At 44.0% G+C, this 13,561-nt stretch overlaps 1 protein-coding gene across 5 annotated transcripts in view; it reads left to right on the plus strand.

The window, feature by feature from the left end:
- The window catches only part of lama5 (laminin, alpha 5), a 348,173-nt gene that overhangs the window by 188,520 nt on the left and 146,092 nt on the right, over positions 1 to 13,561 (plus strand). For all 5 annotated transcript variants that reach the window (XM_061273125.1, XM_061273122.1, XM_061273123.1 and 2 more), the window contains 5 exons: positions 4,337 to 4,520; positions 4,602 to 4,742; positions 5,648 to 5,793; positions 8,460 to 8,570; positions 8,970 to 9,081. In XM_061273125.1, coding sequence (XP_061129109.1) covers positions 4,337 to 4,520; positions 4,602 to 4,742; positions 5,648 to 5,793; positions 8,460 to 8,570; positions 8,970 to 9,081 — 694 coding nt within the window. The remainder of the gene's footprint in view (positions 1 to 4,336; positions 4,521 to 4,601; positions 4,743 to 5,647; positions 5,794 to 8,459; positions 8,571 to 8,969; positions 9,082 to 13,561) is intronic.

The raw sequence follows: 13,561 nt of genomic DNA on the forward strand, positions 1-13,561 counted from the left end.
CCAGGAACGTTTACACATTTCAATATTATTATGGCATGTCAGATTAGAGATTGATTTGCTGAGTATTACGCTGCTTTCGGATCACCTCACTCACATCATCTGTCTCGTCACTTACCTGAATGTTGTCAGTCACTTAAATGTTCTACAGAGGCTGAGCTCAATCGGGGTCACATTCCCTGTTTGGCATGCACAAACCTGGTCAATAAGTTAAGTCAAGTCAAGTTTATTTGTTTAGCCCTAAATCACAAGCAGTCTCAAAGGGCTTCACATAGACAAAAATCGACAATTTTTCTCAAAGCATCCCCTGATCTTAAGCTCCCAAAAGGGCAAGAAAAAAAAAAAAAAAAACTGCCAGGGGAAAATGAGAAACCTTGAGGAGGGACCACAGATGGAAGGATCCCCCTTTCAGGATCAGCAGGTTGAAATGGATGCAGAGAGGGCACAAATAATACATAATATGAAAATCAATGAAAAAAAGTGGATGTCCAAATCAGAGCGAAGGGCTGCCGGACCGGAGGAGCCCTCTATTATCCTGGCAGTGTCTTCGAGGAGGTTGAGCTGCAGTTCCCCCATCCTGAATTGGCCCACGAGAATCCAGATAGCCGCTGTCAGCTTGGATGCCACCTAACCACCTCCCGCCCTAAAGCTAATTCTGATTGTGATTCTGATCATGTGGCCAAAACATTACTTTTACTCAGCATATTATTTGGGATTATTCCGTTTTATGCTGCCGATATCAATGCCGATCATCGCTGAATGTGATTGACCGATACTGGTAACTTCGCTTCGGTGCAATTTTTTAATTTTAGAGCTACGACTATGACCTTTTTTCAAATCAATTAATCTGTCCTTTTTTTTAATTAAATATTCTATCCATCCATTTTCTGAATTGCTTTTCCTCGCGAAGATCGCGGGTATGCTGGAGCCCATCCCAGCTGACGGGGCAGTAGGCGGGAGACTGGTTGCCGGCCAATCGCAGGGCACACATAGACGGACAACCATTCACACTCACAACCACACCTACGGGCAATTTGGTGTGCTCAATTGACCAACCATGCATATTTTTGGAACGTGGCAGGAAACCAGAGTACCTGGAGGAAACCCAAGCAGGTACAAAGAGAACATGCAAAGTCCACACAGGAAAGCCGGAGCCGGAACCCACCACCTCTGCACTATGAGGTGGACGTGCTAACCAGTGCGCTACCATGCCACAAATTAATTAATAAGATTTTATCCACAATTCTGAAGTTTATATCCCTTTGTTTTTCAAGAACAGGACAAGGCTTCAAATGAAGTGCACAAAATTCACAAGAGAAATTGTGATAGTTACTGTGTTGGCCTGTAACATTGAGGAACAAAAACTGGCTGTTTGTAAAACAACACCACAATCACCAGTCAGGTTTACATAGAGCTTTGTATTCCATCCATCTATCCATCCATCTTCTACTGCTTATTCGCGGTCGAATCGCAGGGGCAGCAGCTTCAGGAGGAAAGCCCATACTTTCTACTCCCCAGCCACTTCTTTCAGCTCATCCCGGGGGATTCCAAAGAGTTCCTAGGCCAGCTGGGAGACATTGTTTTTCCAGCGTTCACTAGGTCTCCTGCAAGTGGGACACGCCCGGAACACCTCCCCGGGGAGGCGTCCAGGAGGCATCCTAATGAGATGCCCGAGCCATCTCATCAGCAGCGGCTGGACTCCGAGTTCCTCACGGATGACCGAACTTCTCACCCTTTCTTTAAGGGAGAGCGCAGATACCCTGCGGAGGAAACTCATTTCGGCCTCTTGTATCCGGGATCTTTTTCTTTCAGTTACGACCCAGAGCTTGTGACCATAGGTGATGGTAGGCGAGTAGATCGACCACTAAATTGCGATCTTTGCCTTTTGGCTCAGCTCTATCTTCACTACGATAGACCGGTACAGAGTCCTTGTCACTGCAGACGCTGCACCGATCCACCTGTCGATGTCACGCTCCATCCTACCCTCGCTCATAAACAAGACCCCAAGATACTTGAACTCCTCCATTTGTGGCAGGATCTCATCCCCGACCCGGAGAGGGCATTCCACCCTTTTCCACTGAGGACCATGGTCTCAGATTTGGAGATGCTGACTTTCATCCCGACCGCTTCACACTCGGCTGCAAACCAGTCGTGCGAGCTGGAGATCACGGGTTGAAAAAGCCAACAGCACCACATCTTCTGTAAAAAGCAGACATTGAATGCTGAGGTCACCAAACCGGATGACCTCAATGCCTTGGCTGCACCTAGAAATTCTCTCCATAAAAGTTATGAACAGAATCGGGGACAAAGGGCAGCCTTGACGGAGTCCAACCCTCACTGGAAACGAATCCGACTTACTGCCGGAAATCCGGACTAAACTCTGGCATCTGTGATACAGGGACCGAACTGCCCACATCAATGCGATCGGCCCCTCGTACTCCCGCTGCACTCCCCCACAGAACTCCCCGAGGGACACGGTCGAACGCTTACTCCTGGTCCACAAAACACGTGGACTGCTTTACCCGAGTGTCCAAAACATACGGCCGCATATCCAACGGCACGATTACAAAGTCAATTATCGGACCGAGGCCTAGGCTGTCCTGGTGCCAGGTGCACACATGGACACCCTTATGTTTGAACATGGTGTTCTTTATGGACAATCCATATCAAGCACAAAATTCCAGTAATAGAACACCGCTCGGGTTCTGATTCGTGGGGTTGTTCCTCCCACTCATGCCCTTCAGGTCTCACGGACATTGCCCACGTGAGCATTGAAGGCACCCAGCAGAACGATGGAGTCCACAGAAGGAGCACACTCCAGCACTTCTTCCAAGGACTCCCAAAAGGGTGGATACTCTAAGCTGCCGTTTGGTGCTTAGACACAAACAAACAGGATCCATTCCCCCACCGGAGGTGGAGGGAGGCTACCCTCTCGTTCACCGGGGTGAACCCCAATGTACAGCCGCCTATAGGCAATACATTTCTGAAACACTCGTCCATGAACAAGCATGTCTTTGCACACAGATGTGGGAACACTGCTTGAAAAATGAAATTTGACTAGGCACTTCTTTGAGGTTCTGATGCTGGGGGACGGTGCAATGATTTGTGTGGACTGATGCATCCAACAACAGAACATTTGATCTCTCCAGTTCGGCAACCTTGAGTTGTTTGGACTACAATGGTCTCTCTGAGTAATAGAGATGGCGAATTTGCAAAACCGTTTGGCCATCCCGTTACATTGTTTGGTGGTGCCGACCGAAAGGATGTAACGTAATAGATAAAAATACGAAATAGAAAATGGAGAAAACTAAACGAAGTAAAAAATAAGCCCTCAAACTGATCATAATAGTATCTCTGCAACACCTTGGGGGTTGGTTTCACTTTTCAATTATCTTGGCGATTCCAACTCCACAATAAAATGAATATAAAAGCAAAAAAAGTGGATTTTCCAATATATTTGGCACCCACATAATATTGAAGAAAAGGAACTCTGATGTGTCGCCTTATCATTGTGCTCTGCTACACCATAAATATGTGAATAAATAAAGAAATATAAAACTGATTGTTGAGATTACTGCAGCAGTCAAACTTGGATGTCAACAATACAATTCCAAACAGCAACTGCTGCCTATTCTGAAACGTTTAATGGCCATCGAAGATTTCAAACTGCAGAGCTGAGCTACAACAAAGCTAGGTTATAATGCTAATTCAGCTACTACTAGCTAGCAGCGATCTTCCCATATCCAATGCATGTGCTTTGAAAATAAGCCTGCTCAATTGTTTAACAACTTTTATGGGGCAGACTTTTTTTTCAATGCCAAATTCTGCCTGACGCATCACCAACATTGCCATTGAGATGATTGCAAGGTCGTCAGCTTCAATCCACCATTATTTTGCTCTTTTAAACCCAGAACACTGCAGTGACAGGAATGTCATGCTGAAGCTCGCTGCAGCCAACCAAGAGATTCTTGTTTTCTCCACTGTGTCTTTGGAGCCAAGGCCAAAACCCGACTTCTGCCTCCTCTACCAGGGCTTTTGTGACAATTATGGCATTGAAGTCTATGATCAGGAGAGCCTTTGGGATTTGCTGGTTGGATGCCCCAGTCACAATCGGTCTAAATTAAGAAGCGATTCACTCTCAGAAACATTTAATTTCACACTTTATAGGTGAGCAGACAACTACTTGTAAAGTAAACATTGACTTTTAGATGACATGTCTGCACAAGCTTTTACGATGGAGACAATTTGACCCAGGAACCGACAGACAACTGTATTTCTATTTCCATGTTCAATATTGTTGACAGCTCCAAATAAACATGTAATTCTTCCTGTCTCTCAGGACGGCTCGTTCGGCTTTGAGTCATGCGGCGGGTGTCGACCGTGTGACTGTGGCGCTTCGGCAGCACTGGTGCAGCCTTGTGACCCCCAGAGTGGTCAGTGCAATTGCCATCCTGGAGTCAACGGACCCAACTGTCGTCAGTGTGCTCCTGGATTCTGGGACTATGGAGTTGATGGATGCAAGCGTGAGTGAGCACACACACAAACAAGCTGGTTTGTGACTTAATGTCCGCCAAAGGTAAGTTGTGACTTGTTTGTGAGATCAGAATGCGACTGCAGGGGCGGTCTGTGCAACCCGCGAACCGGAGAGTGCCACTGTCGGGATGGTATGACAGGAAAACAGTGTGAAATCTGTTCACAAGAACACAACGTACCCGTTGCGCACGATCATGACCTGCACTGCGAAGGTGATAACACACAACACAACACACACAACCACACACACATATGAGCCATCATCAGCTACTCAATTCAGAATTAAGGTTAACGCACACTGGTGAAATACTGTCAATACTGAAATGCTCTAACACACTATATTGCAACATTTGTTCACACACACTGCTAAATTGCTTCTCTCACCACTGCAGAAATGGTTTCACAGTCAAGTCATGTCAAGTCAAATTTATTTATATAGCCCTTAATAACAAAAAAGTCTCAAGGGGCTTTACATGCTTTGAAAAACATGTTAACAATATCCCTTAATCTTAACCCATAGGAGTGCAAGAAAAAAAACATGGGGTAAATAGTAAATCTTGAGAAGACTGCAAACCCCTTCCAGTCCAGTATGACCAGGCTGCAATGGATGCAGAGTGGGCAGCATTCAACACGTACTATAATGGTAGACAATATTAGCAAAAAGATGTGAAAGTCCTATCGATCAGATAAAGTGCTGAAACAGGACGTCTTGAGGGAAGTATGTCCCAGTCCAATTGGTCACTGCAGAAATCTGCGTCCGGGAAAATGGTCCACCTTAGATCTTTCCCTGGTCACTTGGCACATAATCCAGACAGCAACCTCTAATTCAGTCATCACCCAGACCTTGGGGAGGAGGGGGCAGGAGAGAGATCAGAGGCAGCAGTCAAAACACTGTGTTCCAATAACAGTCCCTACTAAAACGTTATTCACACACACACACACACAACACGCCTTTGTTATAACTGAAATATCATACCTAACTGCTTTCATTTTCTGTACTGTAATGTGAGAGGTAGCAAAACACCCTGAAACACCCTGGCAGCCCCTCATACCCACAAAAGCACACAAGCATACTTGCAGGCATGTCATGTGATGTGAGTGTCCATTACCATGGCAGCATGTGACAGCTGCGTCATCGTCCTGCTGGATGATCTGCATCAGATCAACTTTGACTCGCTCGCTGCACAGCTGCACAACCTCAACGCCAGCACCATGGCCTCGACGCAGTTGCATAAGCTCAACACATCTGTTGACGATGTTGCTGTAGGTTTCACACAAACATACGCACGCACACACACGCACACACACGTATTCTTGCATGTTTTATTTTCTTTTTTAATGAGGTTGAAGATGATTTGCGTTATTTTTGTTTCTTTTTTTAAGTACCGTTTTTTTCCGTGTATAGTGCGCAAAATTTACCTAATTTATTGTCCTAAAATCTGGGGTGCGTATTATACATGGGTACAAAGAAAAAACATTTTAATTTTTTTTTTTTTAATTTTTTTTAAATTTTTTTTTAAAGAAAGTCATGGTACAACAAAACCAACAACAGGACTGACCGACAAAGTCGTGGAACAAAAAGACAGGGTGACATTACCAAAGACAGGAACAGAATGACAGTAACACATGCAATGATCCAACGGTGAGCGAGGGGCAGACAGGACTTAAATACAAAACACGTTACATCGATTGAGGTGACACAGGAAGAGAGGGGCGCCGCGAACAGAAACTATGGCAACCTAGACACATAGCAAAACTGGGGACGAGACATGACAAATCTCCCCCGAAATAAAACTCACCTTTCTTCTTGTTTGTTGTCAATCGCGCATCGCATTCAGCCATCCTGGCCAACACACTTAGTCAGTAAAATACATAATTGACGACACATCGTTTGATGTGATGGTGCAATCCTTGATGGTGTGTTATTGTCAAATATTGTTTGTTTTTAATTTCCATCGCGGACCGGACGTCATACGGAGGCCGCCATTACAGATGCGCAAAACGGATGCGCAAGACACGTCAGCTATATTAAGAGCGAGAGTTGTTTTCTTCCTATTAGTTTCAATTCACAGTTTAATTAGCAGTTTCAATCAGCAAATAACAAAATGCGTATTACAGGTAAAATTTTATTTCACAACACTTTGCCTTGTTCCTTTGGTCTCTGCTGTTCATCCTAAAACACAAAGGCGCTCTTTAAGCAATGCGACAGTGAGCGCCCGGCGCGCTGCGGTTGCGCGACCGCACCAAATTAAGCTCCCTGCGCAGTGCGCACTGAGGTCCACTTAAATTTTAGAAAGTACATCAGGACTTTAAAAATATCTTCTAAATTTCAGCGACGGCTCTGTCACAATAATGCTACCAGCGCGGTGCAGTTGGGCGGTCGGCGGCGTGCTACGGTTGAGCGTTCTCTCTCGCGCTCTCTCTCTCTCGCTCTCTCTCGCTCTCGCACACACGCGCACACACGCACACGCACACACACGCAAACCGGATATCATACGGAGGCCGCCATTACAGATGCGCAGAACGGATGCGCAAGACACGTCAGCTATATAAAGAGTGAGAGTTCAGTTCTCTACCTAAATCCGTATTACAGGTAATATTTTATTTCACAACACTTTGCCTCGTCTCTGCTGTTCACTTCAAACACGCTCCATACGACCGCAATGCTCTTGTATTAGACGCTCGCTCGATCACCTGCTAGTTTGCTGTCTGTCACAATGTACCCTACACAAATCCGAAACATTTGTTGCGGCTCCGAGTCACGACGAGGGGCAAGTTTTGGTTTCCAAGGGTGTTTTTATTCCTCTTCAACGTACAGAGCCGCCTCTTTCCCGTGTGCGCACGGAGCGCGGTGGTGCGTTTACGGGCAGTCGGAGAAATCAACGCCAACAAAATAAATTACATCCAGCCTAGTTAAGACCATACCAAAGACTATAAAAATGGGACCCATTGCCTCCCTGCGTGTGTGACGATCATTGGGACTTAAAAAAATAAAAAATTTTTTTTTTTTTAAAAATTCATAAAAATTGGGTGCGTATTATACATGGGTACAAGCTTTTTTCCAGCATCAGCATGCCATTTTTAGGGGTGCGTACTATACATGGGGGCGCACTATACACGGAAAAAAACGGTAGGTTGCGGATGGTTTGCGTTGCTGCAGTTAGTAGTGTGCTAAATAAGCTGTTGTGTTGAAAGGCGTTGTAACTTAAAATGTGTGAACTTTGGATAAAGCTTTTAGATGACATAACATCAGTACATCAAGAGGCTGAAAATTATTAATCTACTCTTGGGGAGTTGAGGAGGCTGTTGTAGTGGTGTCATGATGAGTGTGCGCTATTTCTGCAGGCATGGTAAATGTGGTGTGTGCATTAAAAAAAAAATAGGAAAGCCTGTTCTGTCGTTTAAAAATCTTTGGGTTGCGGGGTTTGGCGTCAGGGATGCACCTACTGTATCAGCGTGTTTAGAGGCCTGTTGGCATGAAAAGTTTGGAAAATCCTTGTCCACATTGTTAAAATAGTCATCAGTTTGTTTTTGATGTGTTTAAGGAAGGTTTTGTTTGACAGGAGTGTGCTATTTGCAATGGAGCGTTTCAGGGAGTTGTGCCTTCATAAATATAATTAGAGGGTTAGAGTTAGCATTTTTAGGGGTGGCTTGATATTGGTATTGGTGCATCAATCGTGTCAGAGTGTTAAGGGGGCGCATGACTTGAAATGTTTAGGAAAGCTTGCTCTATGCTGCAAAAACAGCATAAAAAATACATTCAACCAACTTTGGTTTTAGTGGTGACGTGGGGATTTTAGGAGGTAGTGATGCTGGGAGATACTGTGTGTCTTAAAATTTTGGGAAAGGATGTTTGTATAACTTTGACCAATCCATGTGGTTGTGAACTTTGTTCTTATACATTGGTTGTCATCTTGTGGCCATCACAGCATGCCATTGAGAAGTACAACAGCTCGTTGGATGGCAGCCGTCATCGCGCCATTGTACTGGATGCCGAGATTGTAAACATCAGCGCAGACATGGACATGCTGGAGGATAAGGTAATGCGTGTTTCTATCAAGCACTCCACTTTTTACACATTATTTTGACAACAGACTTAATTTTATTGTATCTGTAAACAAAGTAGAAGTCAGTATTTATTTTATGTAGTTGTTTTCTGCATATGTATTTTGGGGTAGCAAGCATAGTTTTAGGTCACTACAGAAAGGGTCACTGGAGATAAGCACTCGACAGCGACAGTCAATAGTTTTCTTGTCATCAAGACAAGATTGTTTATCAATGTGCCAACTTCCTCTTCTTGGTTGACCTCCTGGCGACACTTAAACACTGTGGCATCTCACTATCAGCCCAGCCAACATCACAGAATGTAAAACTGCTTGGTGGAAAATAAACATTCCCATTCACACTGTGTATGTGCATGCTGACCTTGGCATCCTCAGACTGCAGCAAAAGCCGATCGACTCAGCGAGCTGACAAATAGCACCTTTGACACTCACCAAAGAGCGCACAATCTGTTGGCCTTCATCAACATGGTGACCACGGATTTAAATGGTAGGAATCATTGCAATTTATATAAAAACGCTCAAACATGTATTGATCCATTTATTGATTGTATAAGTGGCTGATCGTTTTAACTACTTTTCTATCACATATAAAAGGGTTCGTGAAAGCAGAGTACCGTATTTTCCGCACCATAAGGCGCACTTAAAAGCCTTTAATTTTCTCAAAAAACTGCACTTTTTAATAATCAGAATCAGCTTTATTGACCAAGTTTGTCCATGCCAAACAGGGAATTTGACTCCGGTTGATCTCGGTGTCTGTACAACATTTAAGTGACTGACAACATTCAGGTAACTAACAACATTTAAGTGACGAGTACAGGATGTTATTGCACAGTGATGACACTGAGTCAAAGCGACAGCCCGAGGGAAGAAGCTGTGTCTGTGTCTGCTGGTTTTGGCGTAACGCCGTCCAGAGGGGAGGAGTTTAAACAGACTGTGTCCTGGGTGTGAGGGGTCTGTGGAAATGTTACTTGCGAGTTTCCGGTACAAGTCTTGGATAGTTGGGAGGTTGGTCCCGATTATCTTTTCCGCAGACCTAATTGTCTGTTGCAGTTTGTGCTTGTCTTGTTTGGTGGCTGATTCAAACCAGACACTGATGGTGGTACAGAGGATAGACTGGATGATGGCAGTGTATGAGGTTTTCAGCAGCTATTGTGGCAGGTTGAACTTTCTGAGCTCTCTCAGAAAGTACAACCTCTGCTGGGCCTTCTTCCGGATAGAGTTTAAGTGGCTGGTCCACTTCAGGTCCCGGGACATTGTGGATCCCAGGAACTTGAAGGTGTCTATGGTGGAAATAGTATTGTTGAGGATGAAGTAGCGATGGGTCTCTCCTGAAGTCCACGCTCATCTCCACGGTCTTGGGCGGGTTCAGCTCCAGGTGGTCTTGGCTGCACCAGTGAACTAGCCGCTCCACCTCCTGTCTGTACGCAGTCTCGTCCTTGTCCTGGATCAGGCCGATGAGAGTGGTGTCGTCCGCGTACTTCAGGAGCTTCACAGAAGAGTCCCCTGAGGAGCAGTCATTGGTATAGAGCAGGGCTGTGGACTCGGTTCGGACTCGGGAACTCGGTCGGACTCGGTCATTTTTGCCGGACTCGGACTCGGTGCTGATTTTGACCGAGTCCACCGAGTCCGACAATAAAAAAAAAAGAGGCAAGACCCAGCCAGAGAGTGTCAGGTTACAGTCTGCGCGGTAGGAGTTGGAAGAAGCAGTAAAAACTCCACCAAACTCGTCGTAATGACCCGTGATATATGTTATATCCTTACTATTTTCCAGGTTCTTAGATAGCAAGAATAGGTCGGACAACGACGTGAATGATAACTGCTTTATTCCTTACTCACAGTGCGTTCACAGGGCGTACCACAACAACACAGAATGCCCATCCCACTTCCGGGGTTTTTCTACTACGGAATTTGAGTTAGCCCAAAATACACAACATCTCTTCCCCTCTTACAATGAACGTGCTATATGCATGAACAACATAGTCTTATGCACCTATAACTTGACATCTTCGAGATCTATCAATAACTACCATTAAACAATTATCATATATGGTCCAGACAATTATACCAATAATATTCCCATGAAACCTTAACTTTGGGTGAGGGTGGACTACCTCGAATTATAGCGAAAAACCGATGTCGTACGGCGTCGTACGGCGTCAGCACTATGTTGTTTTCAATAAAAACATGAAGAACTCACGTTTGCGTCAGTCAATTTTAATTTTTATAAAGGATTCTTCCCATTTGATGTCTTTAAATTCATCCGCGTTCTGCCATTGAAGCGGGGTGCATTCAAAGACCAGTCGTACAGACGGAACACTCATTCACTTCACCAAAACGCAACAATATTATTACGTGAGCTCTTTGCATAAACCTCGATGCAAAGAAACTCATTGCTTCAATGGCAGAACGCGGATGAATTTAAAGACATCAAATGAGAATAGTCTTTTATAAAAATTAAAATTGACTGACCAAATTGATCAAATATTCAGGGACCACAAATCTCGCCGCTTATTTAAAGAAAAACACGACATCAAAGTTCAGTGTTAAAATAAGCACTTTGTATACTACAATACTCTTGTAATTTCCTAAATAAAGAGTTTGCAGTACCTTGTTGATTTTGCGTATGAATTGTTATAAATCAGGATATTGTTCTATATATATATATTTTTAAAAATATATACCGTTTTTTTCCGTGTATAATGCGCAAAATTTAACTAATTTATTGTCCTAAAATCTGGGGTGCGCATTATACATGGGTACAAATTTTTTAAAATTTCTTTTTTTTTTTTTTTTTTTTAAGAAAATCATGGTACAACAAAACCAACAACAGGACTGACCGACAAAGTCGTGGAACAAAAAGACAGGGTGACATTACCAAAGACAGGAACAGAAACCAAACAGACATCATGACAGTAACACATGCAATGATCCGACGGTGAGCGAGGGGCAGACAGGACTTAAATACAAAACACGTTACATTGATTGAGGTGACACAGGAAGGGAGGGGCGATGCGAACAGAAACTATGGCAACCTAGACACATAGCAAAACTGGGGACGAGACATGACAAATCTCCCTCGAAATAAAACTTGAAATCACCTTTCTTCTTGTTTGTTGTCAATCGCGCATCGCATTCAGCCATCCTGCCCAACACACTTAGTCAGTAAAATTCATAATTGACGACACATCGTTTGATGCGATGGTGAAATCCTTGATGGTGTGTTATTGTCAAATATTGTTTGTTTTTTAATCTCCATCGCGGACCGGACGTCATACGGAGGCAGTATGACTGCGCATGCGCACTATGGATCCGATGCGCAGAACGGATGCGCAAGACACGTCAGCTATATAAAGAGCGAGAGTTGTTTTCTTCCTCTTAGTTTCAATTCACAGTTTAACTAGCAGTTTCAATCAGCAAATAACAAAATGCGTATTACAGGTAATATTTTATTTCACAACACTTTCCTTTGTTCCTTTCGTCTCTGCTGTTCACTTCAAACACGTTCCATACGAACGCAATGCTCTCGTATCAGACGCTTGCTCGATCACCTGCTTGTTTGCTGTCACAATGTACCCTACACAAATCTGAAACATTTGTTGCAGCTCCGAGTCACGACGAGGGGCAAGTTTTGGTTTCCAAGGGTGTTTTTAGTCCTCTTCAACGTCTCTCCCATACAGAGACGCCTTTTTCACATCCGCACACCTTTTTCACATGTCCGCACTGATCGCGGTGGTGCCTTTACGGCAGTGCTTCTCAATTATTTTCTGTTACGCCCCCCCCCCCCTAGCAAGAAGAAAACTATTCGCGCCCCCCACTCCCCACCGTGACTGTCCATCTCTGCATAACATTTTATCCTTATTAACATTAAAGAAAAAAAGAAAGACATATGGTCAAACTTACAAAGAATAACTTTATCAAATCGTGTTTTAAGTCTGCAACAGAAAAGATTATAAGTGCATCAATGCCTGAAATTAAAAATAAATAAATCCTTGTTTAAACTGTAAACATGTTTGACCAACTAATTGCACCATTGCAAAATTAAATCAAATCAATAAATAATATTCTCCAACTGTACTCACAGTGAAGCCAAGCGCTAAATACGCTTCGACGTATTTCCTCGTCTTAGCTTTCGGCTGACTTTCTTTTGTTTCATTATCTTTGTTTCTCTCCGCTTTTCTTTTCATCCCTGTTAAAACCTTTTTCATGTTGGTGGTTGTTATGTTGAATAACGGAGGCTATAGACGGGGCGCAGTCTGAGCTTTCTGTTGACTCAACGCTGCTAACCAAGGCAAACCTGTTGTCTTGTAAGTCGTAAAATGTTGCACTGTCGCAAACGTGACGGAAGTAACAATGAGAGCGCCACTGCCGCCTACTGTAGTAGATGCGCAATTACACTTTATTCTAGTACTACCAAAAAAAAAAGCCTGTTCCCCAGGGTCACACGCGCCCCCTCAGGGCGCGCCCCACTATTTGAGAAGCACTGCTTTACGGGCAGTCGGAGAAATCAACGCCAACAAAAAAAATTACATCCAGCCTAGTTAAGATCATACCAACAGAAACTATGGCAACCTAGACACATAGCAAAACTGGGGACGAGACATGACAAATCTCCCTCGAAATAAAACTTGAAATCACCTTTCTTCTTGTTTGTTGTCAATCGCGCATCGCATTCAGCCATCCTGCCCAACACACTTAGTCAGTAAAATTCATAATTGACGACACATCGTTTGATGCGATGGTGAAATCCTTGATGGTGTGTTATTGTCAAATATTGTTTGTTTTTTAATCTCCATCGCGGACCGGACGTCATACGGAGGCAGTATGACTGCGCATGCGCACTATGGATCCGATGCGCAGAACGGATGCGCAAGACACGTCAGCTATATAAAGAGCGAGAGTTGTTTTCTTCCTCTTAGTTTCAATTCACAGTTTAACTAGCAGTTTCAATCAGCAAATAACAAAATGCG

This window comes from Syngnathus typhle, linkage group LG2 (assembly GCF_033458585.1).
Source record: "Syngnathus typhle isolate RoL2023-S1 ecotype Sweden linkage group LG2, RoL_Styp_1.0, whole genome shotgun sequence".
Classification (NCBI taxonomy): Eukaryota; Metazoa; Chordata; class Actinopteri; order Syngnathiformes; family Syngnathidae; genus Syngnathus; species Syngnathus typhle.